The sequence below is a fragment of the Neoarius graeffei genome, chromosome 18, assembly GCF_027579695.1.
Source record: "Neoarius graeffei isolate fNeoGra1 chromosome 18, fNeoGra1.pri, whole genome shotgun sequence".
Lineage (NCBI taxonomy): Eukaryota > Metazoa > Chordata > Actinopteri > Siluriformes > Ariidae > Neoarius > Neoarius graeffei.
In genome coordinates this window covers 64,439,579-64,454,904 of record NC_083586.1, presented here as the reverse complement: position 1 = coordinate 64,454,904, position 15,326 = coordinate 64,439,579, and the positions used below count along the sequence as shown (strand labels likewise).

The 15,326-nt window shown below is 42.8% G+C and overlaps 1 protein-coding gene across 11 annotated transcripts in view; it reads left to right on the top strand.

Moving 5' to 3' along the window:
• The window catches only part of LOC132866454 (adhesion G protein-coupled receptor E3-like), a 34,144-nt gene extending 32,067 nt beyond the window's left edge, over positions 1-2,077 (top strand). For all 11 annotated transcript variants that reach the window (XM_060899226.1, XM_060899224.1, XM_060899225.1 and 8 more), the window contains 3 exons: positions 134-194; positions 297-566; positions 666-2,077. In XM_060899226.1, the coding sequence (XP_060755209.1) occupies positions 134-194; positions 297-566; positions 666-764 (430 nt within the window). In that variant the 3' untranslated portion in view covers positions 765-2,077. The remainder of the gene's footprint in view (positions 1-133; positions 195-296; positions 567-665) is intronic.
• The last annotated feature ends 13,249 nt before the right edge of the window (positions 2,078-15,326 follow it).

Below are 15,326 nucleotides of genomic sequence, written 5' to 3'. Positions count from 1 at the left end.
GTTTGCAAATTGCTGTGGTATCAGAGAAACAAACCACTCCAGGATCTGCTGTTATAAAATATCTTGAGGGGACGGTAAAGTTTTTGTTTTTATTTTTTTTACTGATTGTATTACGTGTTTTTTCTTTATGCAGGGAAAATTGGGACTCAGAAGCTACGTTTGTTGTTAATTTAATTTTTCTTTGCATTCTTGCAGTAAGTACTACACACAGTAAAGAATTAAAAATCACAGGTAATGAAAGTCATTATAACACCTATTTCATTTAATTCATCTGAACTATTTTTTTTCCTGTGCAGTTAAACTTCATCTTCTACATCATCATCATCATCATCTTGAGCTTCACTATAATACGGCAGAAACTTCAGAACTTACAGAGGAGTAACACCAATAATCAAAAACTCATACTATGTGTGATGTTTAAAAGCCTGGCCCAGTTTTTTATCCTCGGCTGCCCTTGGATTATTTTATTTTTCTCCAACGATTCTACATCATGGTATGTCTGGATGTTCTTCGCTAGCCAGCAGGGCACCTTCATCTTCCTGGTCCACTGTCTCTTCAACCAAGAGGTCAGCACTCCGCACTTTGTTTTGATCCAAACTTGAATAGAATTTAAAAATTGTTTTACTTTTTTTTCTATTTTTGTCCATCTTCTCTTCCACTTCCAGGTCAGGCAGCAGTACAGGAAGTACCTGGATGCGTTTTGCTGCGCCAACAAACCTAACACCGCTACAGCAGATGTGCAGATGAGCAGTGACTCAACATGAACGTCCACAGGGCTGTTCCTTCCAGGGATACATTGTCAGTGATTAGCTGAGCTTTTTCATATTTTTGATGCACATGTTTTTTTGGTTTAGAACTTTTATTGCTCTTTTAATTCATATATATCTTCTTTTTGATTTTGGTTTTCTGCATTGTAAACAAAGAGCAACTTTAATTTTCTTCTAACTTTACTAAAATGTCAATCAGTTAAAAGATCGAATCAGGTTAGGATCAGGATGTGTGAGGTATGGATATGGATATGGACTTGTCAGGTCAGGCTTCATTTAATCTGCCAGCATTTCTGTCTTTTTTGTAAATATTTTTAACATAACATTTAGAAACATTACCACAATAACACATCACATAACAGAGCAAAGCATTATTACTGCAAATGTTTTTAGAATATTGCAGAAACGTTATTTAACAATTTTTCGCCAAAGGTGAAGTTAATGTCAGTGAATAATAAGCGAGATGAAGTCGAGGTCGAGATTATTCTTCACCAATATTCACTGAGCCTGAGGCAGATAATTGTTTTAGTATAATTACACAGGTGATTATTTTTTTTTAAAAATCATTCATTTCAAACTTCAAAAGTGGCATGCAAATATGATAATGGCACGGCGTAGATTTGTGTCGCTTCTCTAGGCCGAGTCACATAAAATCCTTTGTTTTGAAATCGATAAAATAAATCACAATCCCACCTTACCTTTGAATAGTTTCAGACCAAATTTCTGAGCAATTTTAGTGTGACGAAGTGATCAGCCGCCATTTTGCCGAGTCGCTCGAGGTGATTATTGAGAAATAGTCAGAATCTCTCGACCAATCAGAGCACGCAATTTTCTATAATCACCTGTGTATTTATACTAATTTTAGTTACAACGATAGTTTTTGAAGGACATGTCAAATGCGTCTGGACTAGGTTTAGATTTAGGTAGAGAATTATTTAAAATCAACACCAGGATTACTGGCACCATTCAAACAAGTCTATGAAATCTATTTCCACTTAGACAAATAATTTCAGAAGAACTGTGTGTGTGTGTGTGTGTGTGTGTGTGTGTGTAGATCAGTTTCTCTCCTCTTCAATAAAATGGTAAATGCAGATCTGAGAAGATAAAAGTGAATAAATAGAAAATGTACATAATATTAATAATAATAATGATGATGATCTTGTTGAGTTGTAAATGTATCTACTGCCCCCTGTTGTCCATCTGCAGCATTTACACTTCTGTTACTCGAATCCTCATAAATATCTGTCTCATCAAGGTTCTCTGTATAATATGCAGGTTGTAACTTGTAATTAAAGTGTTTTAATCGTGTATCCCACTTGCACTAAGATTTTAACCTTAGGCGCCTCATACTCATGGGCGGAGTTTGCCTCTCGAGGTTTCTTCCTCATGTCGTCTGAGGGAGTTTTTCCTTGCCACCGTCACCACAGGCGTGCTCATTGGGGATAGATTAGGGATAAAATTAGCTCATGTTTTAAGTCATTCAAATTCTGGAGAGCTGCTTTGCGATAATGTTTATTGTTAAAAGCGCTATACAAATAAACTTGACTTGACACTACATTCATGTCACACACAGTTTGCGAACCTTATGAGTTATTGGGGGTTAAACTGATCCGCACCAGCATCTATCACACACAAACAGAAGTTGATTCATAAGCAAAGACACTCGTAAGTGGGATAAATGATGAGAACCCCTGTTGTTTGCAGTATGAGAGGTCCCGCAAGCCTCCATAGGATTTTTCCCATTTGAGTTATTATCTAGGCGCAAGCCTCAAAGCGTCCTAGACATCATCTGGAAAAATTGGGAGGAGGGGCCTTCTGACAGCAAAACTGAAATTTGATATGTTCTTGACCTGTGCACAAAACTCCACACTCTCAGTCACCGAGCCCAAGAGAATTTGCAGCAGGCACAAGAGCACCAGTCCCAGCTGTACAACAGGGGACATGGCTTAGAAAATTCACACCAGGAAATCAGGTTCTTGTATTATTAGCCACATTAAGCTCTAAATTACTCATCAAGTGGCAAGGGCCCTTTGAGGTCACACGGCGAGTTGGGGACGTTGACTATGAGGTGAAGCAAATGGATATGAGTGGGGCACAGCAGATATACCACCTTAATCTGCAAAAAACTATGGAACGAGGGGATCCCCATGGCATTGGCAATGGTAGTTCCAGAGAGGGAGGAGCTGGGGCCGGAGGTTAAAACAAAATCTGCCACTTGTCCCGCCCTGGTCCCCTATGGAGACCACCTCTCGCCATCCCAACTCACGGAAGTTGCCAGGTTGCAAAAGGGGTGTTCCAACGTGTTCTCACCCTTGCCCACTCACACCCACTTCATAGAACACCACATCGAGATGCCCCCAGGGGTGGTGGTCGGTGTTGGGAAGGTTACTTTAGAAAAGTAATTCGTTACAGTAACCCTGTTTAAAATGTAATAGTAGTGTAACTATTTCAGTTACTATATCTGAGTAATGTAACTAATTACTTTTCAATTACTTTTTGATTACTTTTCTAATTTTTGAATGAGTATTCTGTGCCCTTAACCATTTTCAGATATTTAAACCTGGCAGTGTTAAGCTCAAAACAATACTAAACACTGTCTACTGAACCCCTTTTAATGCATGAATTAACATCACATCTTTTCTCATCTCATTATCTCTAGCCGCTTTATCCTTCTACAGGGTCGCAGGCAAGCTGGAGCCTATCCCAGCTGACTATGGGCGAAAGGCGGGGTACACCCTGGACAAATCGCCAGGTCATCACAGGGCTGACACATAGACACAGACAACCATTCACACTCACATTCACACCTACGGTCAATTTAGAGTCACCAGTTAACCTAACCTGCATGTCTTTGGACTGTGGGGGAAACTGGAACACCCGGAGGAAACCCACGCGGACACGGGGAGAACAAGCAAACTCCACACAGAAAGGCCCTCGCCGGCCCCGGGGCTCGAACCCGGACCTTCTTGCTGTGAGGCGACAGTGCTAACCACTACACCACCGTGCCGCCATCACATCTTTTATAAAGATAATATAATAATAACCACCACAAGGTCAAATTTCAAGACACATTTTACTGTAAAATCAATCTGAGTTGACATACAGATACAAAGTCACAACCAGGCCTGGAATTTCATCATTTTAGGGGCAAGGCCACTTGGCCTTTTGTGCTGTCAATTTTTTGAGGGCACGAAGGCCAAAAGCCAGGGCACCGAGGCCATAAAATAAAACAATGATTATGAGTTCATGTCTATAATGAATTTAATTTAAGGAATAATGACTCTTCTGAGGAAGATTGGAGTCCCAGTCAAAACTATCAAGCAGGTAAAGAAACATCTCCTACACTATTATGTCTGAAGATAAGAAAATATTGAACACATCTAAACTTATCAATCCATCACTCACTTCACGTCCATAGCCCTCCCACCCTCCCAGTCTATCAGGTACTCTAGTTGTCCTTGTCTACGTGAGGAGTTCAGGATCTTGTTTACCTGGTAGATGGGTTCCCCCTCAAGGTTTTGTGGGGGGCTTCTTGGGTGGGAGTGTTAGCTGATAGTGGACCTTGGATTGCTGGTTTCAAACAGGAGATATGAAAAGTGGGTGCAACTTGGCTGTGAGGTGGGAGCTCTAGTTTATACATAACTTTGTTGATGCAACGAAGTAGCCGAGTATGTACTGGAATGGGGTTAGTTGAGTGGCAGATTGTTTGAGTGAGTTCTGTGCATACTCGGCCCATGGAAGGAATTGTGCCCAATCCCCCTGGTTCTGCCTGCAGAAGATTTGCAGGAAGCACCCTATTCCCTGGTTGGTCCATTCGACTTGGCCATTGGACTGTGGGTGATAGCCGGAGGTAAGACACTGAAAGTCCCAATTCTTTGGAGGTGTCTGCAGTTGAGATCTTTTGATTTCTTCCTCTAAGTCGTAGGTAATGACCTGAACAAAACACTCAGGTGATAGGATGGGGGTGTGGTTTGGAGTTGTATGGTGAGGAGCTGTGGATTCTGAAAAGTGCATCAGCCTTGGTGTTCTTGGTGCCTGGATGATATATCATCAATTTAAAATGAGTAAAAAACAGAGCCCATCTGGCTTGATGTGGGTTGAGTGCTTTGCTGTCTTGAGATATTCAAGGTTCTTGTGATCGGTTAGGATTGCAAAGGGGTGTGTGGCTCCCTACAGCCAGTGTCTCCATTCTTTGAGGGCTAACTTAATGGCTAGTAGTTCTCTACTGCTGCGATTTGAGATGTTGATGAAATTCCCCTCTGCCCTTGAGTCAATAAATGCAGAGAGCACGTGTGCTAAAACTGGCAGCTTCAATATGACTGGTATTTTAAAAGATTGAGTCTTATGAGGTGACAGGGGATGAATCGGGTTGGTCAATGCTTCAGCAGGACATGTAGAATTGCAATGAGGCAGATGAACAGGATATTTAGAAATAAGATGGTGAGGATCACCACAGTAGAAACACAAACCCTTGTGTTTTTTTCTTCTCTCTCTCTCTCTCTCTCTCTCTCTCTGAATGCTTCAGATGAGCCTGAGATACCTCCATGGGTGTGGGCACGTTAGTGGCTGGAGGCAGCATGGCAGCATTTTGTAAAGTTGGTCTACTGCTGATCAGATGATCCAATTGGATAGCTAGATCGATGAGAGAGTCTAGAGTTAAGTGTTCATCTCGACATGCCAGCTCACTCAACACTTCTGGACATAGACCTTGGCAAAAAGCAGCCTTTAAAGCTGGCTCATTCATGCCACTAGGGTTCAAAAGTCCAGAGCATATTTGGCGACTCTTCTATTTCCCTGCTTAATGGTCAACAGACTTTCTCTGACTTCGAAGCCCTTAGGTTCATGATTGAAAACTCGCTTAAATAATTCCAGGAAACGATCATAAGAAATAGTGTGCTCACCTCTGCGCTCCCAGACAGCACTTGCCCACTGAAGAGCCTTACCACTCAGCAGCGTGAGAAACTTTTGGCCCTTTTCACTACCCTTTTTCAGCTCACTTCAGCTCGCTTCAGCCCGACACGGCTCGCGTTTTGACTACCAAAAAACAGCACGACTCGGCTCGCTTCAGCCCTGCTTAGCCCCTCAAACTCGCACTGTTTTGGAGTAGGGCTGAAGCGAGCCGAGTGAGGCTGGGGGCGTGAACAGACACTCCCCTGTGCACTGATTGGTGAGGAGGAGTGTCCTCACATGCCCACACACTCCCCGCGAGCACGCTGGGATCTGTAAACACGGCAAACCCGGAAGAAGAATAATTACGAATTACGAGAATTTCTGAAGCCTTATGCGCCTCGCCTCATCTATACGCTCTTGCCAGTATCTGTTGGCGTTGTCGGTGACAACAAGCCACAGCACCAAGACCAGCAACACTAACGACTCCATGTCCTCCATTTTATTGTTTACTATCCGGGTCGTGAGACTACCGCTTAAAAGCTCACTGATGTCACTGTTTGCACCGCTTAACGACATCACGTGACGCCCACCCACTTTCGCTAACTCCACCCAATGTGTCCACCCACTTCCAGCCAGCACGGTTCAGCACGGTTGTAGTCGAAATGCAACTCCAACAGCCCCGCTCAGCTCGACTCAGCACGGCACGGCTCAGCCGCATTTGTAGTGGAAAAGCGGCATTTGTGATCTTTTGATCATTGGAAATGCCGATGAGGGATGAGAAATAAAGGGAGCATTGGAGAAGAAATCTCTTACAGGTGGCAGCATTGCTGGCGTATTTCTCAAGTAATGGGAGGAGCTTTGTGGAGCTTACAGAGGCTTCAGGGCATGATAGGAGCGCCTGAGACATCAGAGCAACGAGCTGTGCCATCTTGGTGTTGAGGTCACTGGGCATCTGCTGGTGTTTTCCTAAGAGGTGCCCTTGAGCATTAAGGGCAGTCTGTTTCGCCTCCTCTGCTGCATCCATTTGACGGCGAAGTATCCTGTCAGGGTGCAGGCACTTACCGGTATGGATGCAGGTGCAGGGGAGAGTGGGAGAGGCAAACTGTAGACAGAGCAAAAACAGTAGACAAGAAGCGTAGTCAAAGAAACGGGCAGAGGTCGGTCGATCAGCAAACTGGATTACATAGATGAGACTAAGAGACGTGGTCAAGGTAAACATAAACAAAGGTTAAATACTAGAAGGCAAGCTGAAAATAAATGGCTTGGTAATGACAGGAAGGAAACACTGAGCAATACTTCCCTGTGAGTGAGAGTGAGAGTGGTGTTTATATAGGGTTGTTGATGATGATAATGAGAGACAGGCATGGGCGCAGATAGAGGGTGGGACGGGTGGGATTCATCCCACCCAGATTTAAATTCACCTCGTTTGCTCTCCCCCACTTATAGGGAGGAAAAAACGTCTATGCTGTCTTTCTTTGCATAAGGCAAACCTCACGGAAAAAATCAAAAGACTAATTACCATTCGGTTTATTGAGGTGCACAGCAGTACAGACATAGTTGCAACAACTCACATAAAACAAAACAAAGACTGATATTCGGTTGGTTGAGCTGCCCAGACTGCACAGGTTGCAAGCTCAAGCCTGGTTGCTATGGTTACCCACAACAAGTTTGACAGGCATGTCGGGGACAGCTCCTAGTTCAGGACCCCAACACGGCATGATGAAGGGTGCCAAACCGAAAAGGCAGAAAAAGATTGCATCGTTTTTTCAAAAAACAACGACTGTAAGTAAACTGTGCCTTACTTTATCATATCACCTTGCAATTTTTTGATAGTCTTTTCAAAGTAATGTTATAGTGAAAGTAAAATCGTACAGAGCAGGGGCATGTTTAGCCTATTTTTGGGGGTGCTCAAGCACCCCCAAAAATGAGCTCAGCACCCCCTAGCTCAGCACCCTCAAAAACACTGCTTTTGGACGTAATTTTCAGAAATAAGTGCCCTTGCGCACTGCGCAATGAATGTGTGCGCGGGCGTGTGTGTGTTCTTGAATTCACCTGTTACGTGATAGTTCTATGACCAGTAAAATACCTCTCCTCCTTGCGTCCCCTCTGATTGGGTTGCCTGTCCGCGCGAGTGCTTGCTACGACATGGTGTTTTTTTTAACTGGATTCCACGCCGATGAGGAACTCGAAGTAGCACCTGAGTATTACTGGCATAGCGAGATGTGAAGGTACGGACTGGAGTTACAATTGTTAAGTCTAGTCTAAATGTGGAATAAACGTGGAAACACTGTCGTTCAAGCCAGGTGCCTCTGCCAGCTCTGGGGGCTAAGCACCCCCAAAGATCAGATGCAAGAATCGCCCCTGGTACGGAGTAGAGAAGCCTTTCTGGTAGCCTCCTTCTTTCAGTGGTAGCCTGTAGATACAGTGCTCAGAAGGCAGTTTTAATGTTTAATCTGGTGTTCCCTGCCATAATTTCAGCAAGCATATTGTTTCATAAGGAAACTTTGCAAAGAGTTGTTGACTGACTGCCGCTCATGCAACACACAGGCATAGTTAGAAAGTCAGGATGCTGGCAGCTTTGTCCCCCCCCAGTTCAAAAAACGTATCTGCGCCCCTGGAGACAGGTGCATTTAATAAACTGGAGACAGAAGGTGCTGTGGTTCTTGGGAGTTGTAGTTCATGGTGGCCATGTTTGAAGGCTGCTTTGAGCTTGTGTTCTCAACACTGTTACTGACACCTCTGATCAAGACTCGCTGTCACTTGTTTTCGCCATGTGCGTCTTTCTTGCCAGTAACGTGGAAATGATTAAATCATCGTAAGACGCAATTTCTTTGGTTGGCTTCCTGCAGTCAATCAGTAAAGAACATCCTTTCACTGTGTGATTCAGTGCAAAAAATTGTGAGTCTCACGGCAAAGTCATGAGAGTTGACAGGGCAATTTTCAGTGAGTGTCAGAGCAAAGAAATAGCATGTTGGCAAATTTAAAGTGTTGGCATGAAATTAAAACGTGTCAGGCCCGACATGCAAAAGCACTCTGGGGAGAACACTGGTTAATCTAACCTGCATGTCTTTGGACTGTGGGGGAAACCGGAGCACCCGGAGAAAGCCATGCAGACACAGGAGGACATGCCAACTCCAGACAGAAAGGCACCTGTCGGTCACTGGGCTTGACCCCAGAACCTTCTTGCTGTGAGGTGACAGTGCTAACCACTACACCAGAGTTTGCCTAGCCTGTGGATTTATGGGATTTTGCCATTGAACTTGCAGCAGCTTTCCATCCCTGGGGACATGTGAGAATGAGAGGGAGACGTATCAAGACAACAGAGACAAATCCAGACAAAACAACCATCGTTTTATTGTTTATTGCTATATTTACACATTTACTTTCCCCCATTTGCAGGTGTGGTGACATCAGCATTGTGATGGAGTATAAGACACCACCAGAGGGACCCTAAGCTTGTGTATTTATATGATATGAGAATAGTCCGACCGTTTTGGCTTCAGTCATCTGGTTTCTTGTACAACTCTGATTCCAAAAAAGTTGGGACAAAGTACAAATTGTAAATAAAAACAGAATGCAATGATGTGGAAGTTTCAAAATTCCATATTTTATTCAGAATAAAACATAGATGACATATCAAATGTTTAAACTGAGAAAATGTATCATTTAAAGAGAAAAATTAGGTGATTTTAAATTTCATGACAACAACACATCTCAAAAAAGTTGGGACAAGGCCATATTTCCCACTGTGAGACATCCCCTTTTCTCTTTACAACAGTCTGTAAACGTCTGGGGACTGAGGAGACAAGTTGCTCAAGTTTAGGGATAGGAATGTTAACCCATTCTTGTCTAATGTAGGATTCTAGTTGCTCAACTGTTGTAAGAGCCATATTGAGAATGGATTTTATTTTGAATTCATTATTATATATATATATTATTGTTATTTTCTTAGAATATTATTTTGATGCACAATGTGTAAATTCATGAAGGAAGAAATATTAGTTTGTGTTGTTTAGAAGAGTGTTTAATCACTACCGGGTAATGCACGTGATATACAGTAGTGTATAATTCATGTGATGTGCCGTTTTCTCATTCAGAAGGTTGGGTGGTGATGATACAGTTTTCTGACCGGCGCACGGTGCTCAGCGGCGCATGGACCAACATAAGAAAGAACCACCAACCAGTTAAGCTCACCACAGTAGACATAGACTAGGAATTTTTTTGTTTTTGTATGTTTTATTTGTCAGTAAACTTTTTAAACCGAAGATTCTGAGTTGGAAGATTTTGTCGCGTCAGACTGGTTGCTTATTCACCCGCTCCTTTGGTGGCATGCCGAGGTAGAACGAGCTGCCACTACATAAAGTCAGAAAACTTTGCCTGGAAGCCAGGAAAACGTCCACAGAGGGTCAGAAGACTTCGACAGAAAGCCAGAGAACTTAACTGGACTACCAGAAAGCCTTCACTGGAAGAAAGATTCAAAACGGATCCATTGGAAGGAGAAAGAAAGTTTAGAAGAAAAGTTGAAGAGGTGAGCTGTGGCGAAGGCTAGTTTGTCCATAGACATTGCCTACGTTAGCCTGCTAATGCTACCTAGCTTAGCTGCCATTGCTAAATGCTGAGTCACTTGCTCCAGCTAATTGGAAGTCATGCAGTGAGAACGTGATGTCTCGTTCTCATTCATTCACGGAAGTTTGAAACCATCTACTGCTAAGATAATTACTGCACTCTGAAGAATTTGAAGGACATTAGCATTTGATGTTGGAAAAGTTCGACTGTTTGGGCATTTGCGAGTGAATTGTGCTCTAATTAATGAAGATGGCAGATGACTCAGAGAAAGAACAGACACCCACCAATTCTGGCGCCAAGAGGGCACCAAAGCCCACTGAAAAGGCATTACAAGAGAAACTGCATAGACTGATTGGAACTAGAAAAGGAAAATTCGCCAAGCTCACAGCTAAAATGAACGAAATAGATGAGCTAATGCAAAATAACGAAGATGTATACAGAGTACAAGATCTTTTGCAAAGTGATGTGTGCAACATGCATAAAGAAATAGAAGAGATCAATGATGCCATAATTCCTTTACTGGATGAGGAATCAAGGAAAGTGGATCAGGAATGGTTCAGTAATAAATTAATGGCAGTAAAGGAATATACGGAAAAGTCTTTGGATTGGGTCAGTCGCCAGCGTGAAAAAATAGAAAATGCACCAACTGCACTTTCAGATGAAATAGATGTGGGCAATAGTGTTCCACAAATTAATCTACAGGATTGCAGACGTAAAGTTAAAGGTGGATCAGCCTCAGCTGTGTCACGAAGATCCTCACAGAGCTCAGTGTGAATTGTGCACACCAAAGAGGCAGCAGAGCATGCAGCGCTTTTAACTTGAGCAGCGGCATTAGAAGAGAAGCAAGCTTTGGAGCTTGAAGAAGCGCAGCTAAAGGCTAGAAAAGAGAAGTTGGAAATGGATGGAACGCTTGCAGAGTCAACAGCGAAATTGAAAGTGTTAGAGGCGTATGAAGATGGGATGAACAGCTATGTCTCCAGAGCATCCTCTAGACACAAGGTGAAGAAGGAGGAGGAAAATGAAGATAGAGTACAGCCATCAGTAGGAAGAGTAGCACGGAGCTCTGGTCTTGGATTACACCAGCCAGCTGGTAGCAACCAGAGACAAGCTGCAAGACAAATGAATGACGACAAAGACCTCCATCAGGTGTTACAGAGACAAAGTGTCATCACAGAGATGCTCGTTAAACAGCATAACCTGTCAAGCTTACCACGTAAGGAGGTTCCAGTGTTTAAAGGTGACCCTCTCACATACAAGTCGTTCATTAGGTCATTTGAACACGCTATTGAGAGCAAAGCTGATACCTATCAAGATATGTTCTACTACCTGGAGCAATATACCAGTGGGGAAGCGCAGGAGCTAGTCCGTACTTGTGAGCATATGCCATCTGCAAAAGGCTACAAGGAAGCCAGAAGGCTGCTGAAGAAACAGTACGGCAATGAGCTAAAGATAGCTAATGCTTATATGAAGAAGGCATTGAATTGGCCTAGCATCAAGCAAGAAGATGGTAAAGCGCTTAATGCTTATGCGCTGTTTCTGACTGGCTGTAAGAACACAATGGGTGACTTGGAGTTCATGGAGGAAATGGACAACCCCACTAATATGTGAGCTGTCCTTTCTAAGCTTCCTTATAAATTGCGTGAGAAGTGGAGAGTGACTGCTTTTGAAATTGAAGAGAAGGGGAGAGGACGTGCAAGGTTCTCAGCCCTGGTTGAGTTCATTGATCGGCAGGCGAAGATTGTCACAAACCCCCTATTTGGAAGTATGTCAGAGCCTCATGCAACGAAGGAAGGAAAGAACAGAAAGGACTATCAAGTCAAGAAAAGTAGTCAGAAGGGAAATAGTAGTTTTGCTACAGGAGTTGAAGCTCCACAAGAACAAAAAGAACAAACTGTGACAGTTAAGAAAACTGCTAATGTAGCTTTGCAGAAGCCTTGTGTCTACTGCCAAAACAAACACACTCTAGCAGAGTGCAGGAAAATTAGAGAACAACCACTCCAGAAAAGATTGGATTTTCTTAAGTCCAAAGGCCTGTGCTTTGGATGTCTTTTCCCAGGACACCTCAGCAAAGAGTTAGACTGGTACCAAAATTCAAAAAAGTGCTTATTTAAGGAGTTAAAGGCATTTTTGAGACAAAGTCGGCAAACAGTCTTATTTTGTCAAATTGGGTGTGCCGAATTCAAATCTGCAATATGCCGAGCTCTATCTGACCTCTGTTGACCTCTAGAGGTCATTGAACTTTGGGCCTGTAAACGTCTCGGCTGAAGCCAGTTTCTCAGCTTTCAAAGGAATGAAATGTACTAAAATGATTAATGACGTTAGCAAATGGCCTTGTTTGTTAAATGTTTGGGTGCTGAATTCATTTTTCATTTGTAAAACGACATATGACCTCTGATAACCTCAAGGTCATTAAACTTGGCCTATAGAGATCTTGCAGTCACGTGACCGGAAACTTAACAGCTGCCATCTTGTCGGGCAACAACACAGCTGAATACTGCTGCACTCGTGTACAGAATGGATCAATTTCAACCGACGGACTACACGGCTCATTTTTCTAATGAACAGATAACTAGATATATGTCTAAAATAAACGATCTACAGATTAGTGACCCTTATCGCTTACCGGACGTAGTTTTCACGACCGTGTCAGTGGATGTTGAACTGCCAGAGGTGGAATACATGGACGTGTATAATTACCTCATCAACTTTCCCTCGCTGTTCAGTGTTGAAGCACTGCGTGCTTATAAATCTCTGGACAGTTATCTTTACAGAAATTCAGGATTTGTCAGCAACTCAGATGTGGCATCTTGTAAACAAGAAAATAATCCTCATTGGACGGTAAGTCACTTAAGTATTACTAGTACTGATAGCACTGACCAGCCGATTATAGAATAGAATAAGGTAATTCCAGTTGTAATTCCAAATCGTCCGTCTTGTTTACCATGGATCTGGCGTTGGAGAGGTAGCGGCTTAGCAGTGGAGATTTGAGTGGCTGTTTTCTGAGCTTAGTCAACAGGCCGGCTCTGCCTGCAGCCTCGCGTTTGCTTCCGCTCCCGACGCCGCCTCCTTCGCTTTGCTTCCGATAACAATCCACGGAGACCCCGCTGGTCTCGCTATCTCGTCCGGAATGTTGTGCATGCAATGGAAATTGCTACAAACCGTCATTTTCTGCTGGAAACCAATGTCCAGTAAGTCCATACGGTTGTAGTGGATATTGAAGTCCGATACAGAAGAACAACACGCAAAAATACACACAAAAAACATAAAAAACGTGCACAGGTAGGGAGAGCTTGTAGCCGCAGCCATTATAGTAGAATTGTATATAGTAGGGTTTTCCAGAAGAAAAGGTAGAAGTAGAAGTAGAAGGTGGAAATATGGTGTTTGTCTGACAAAATGGTGTCTGTCACAATCAGGATCGGCTGCGACGTCACATGCAAGTGCTCCATAGGCCTATGCATTTAACGGTATTTTTAAACTGACTTTACTCCCCCAAAAAGAAAATATGAACAGAAAAAAACAAATAGAAAGGAACAAATACAACATTAAATGCAAGTCCATGTACAACCCCGATTCCAAAAAAGTTGGGACAAAGTACAAATTGTAAATAAAAACAGGATACAATGATGTGGAAGTTTCAAAAATTCCATATTTTATTCAGAATAGAACATAGATGACATATCAAATGTTTAAACTGAGAAAATGTATCATTTAAAGAGAAAAATTAGGTGATTTTAAATTTCATGACAACACCACATCTCAAAAAAGTTGGGACAAGGCCATGTTTCCCACTGTGAGACATCCCCTTTTCTCTTTACAACAGTCTGTAAACGTCTGGGGACTGAGGAGACAAGTTGCTCAAGGTTAGGGATAGGAATGTTAACCCATTCTTGTCTAACGTAGGATTCTAGTTGCTCAACTGTCTTAGGTCTTTTTTGCCGTATCTTCCGTTTTATGATGCGCCAAATGTTTTTTCTATGGGTGAAAGATCTGGACTGCAGGCTGGCCAGTTCAGTACCCGGACCCTTCTTCTACGCAGCCATGATGCTGTAATTGATGCAGTATGTGGTTTGGCATTGTCATGTTGGAAAATGCAAGGTCTTCCCTGAAAGAGACGTCGTCTGGATGGGAGCATATGTTGCTCTAGAAACTGGATATACCTTTCAGCATTGATGGTGTCTTTCCAGATGTGTAAGCTGCCCATGCCACACGCACTAATGCAACCCCATACCATCAGAGATGCAGGCTTCTGAACTGAGCGCTGATAACAACTTGGGTCGTCCTTCTCCTCTTTAGTCCGAATGACAAGGCGTCCCTGATTTCCATAAAGAAGTTAAAATTTTGATTCATCTGACCACAGAACAGTTTTCCACTTTGCCACAGTCCATTTTAAATGAGCCTTGGCCCAGAGAAGACGTCTGCGCTTCTGGATCATGTTTAGATACGGCTTCTTCTTTGAACTGTAGAGTTTTAGCTGGCAATGGCGGATGGCACGGTGAATTGTGTTCACAGATAATGTTCTCTGGAAATATTCCTGAGCCCATTTTGTGATTTCCGATACAGAAGCATGCCTGTATGTGATGCGGTGCCATCTAAGGGCCCGAAGATCACGGGCACCCAGTATGGTTTTCCAGCCTTGACCCTTACACACAGAGATTCTTCCAGATTCTCTGAATCTTTTGATGATATTATGCACTGTAGATGATGATATGTTCAAACTCTTTGCAATTTTACACTGTCGAACTCCTTTCTGATATTGCTCCACTATTTGTCGGCGCAGAATTAGGGGGATTGGTGATCCCCTTCCCATCTTTACTTCTGAGAGCCGCTGCCACTCCAAGATTCTCTTTTTATACCCAGTCATGTTAATGACCTATTGCCAATTGACCTAATGAGTTGCAATTTGGTCCTCCAGCTGTTCCTTTTTTGTAGCTTTAACTTTTCCAGCCTCTTATTGCCCCTGTCCCAACTTTTTTGAGATGTGTTGCTGTCATGAAATTTCAAATGAGCCAATATTTGGCATGAAATTTCAAAATGTCTCACTTTCAACATTTGATATGTTGTCTATGTTCTATTGTGAATACAATATCAGTTTTTGAGATTTGT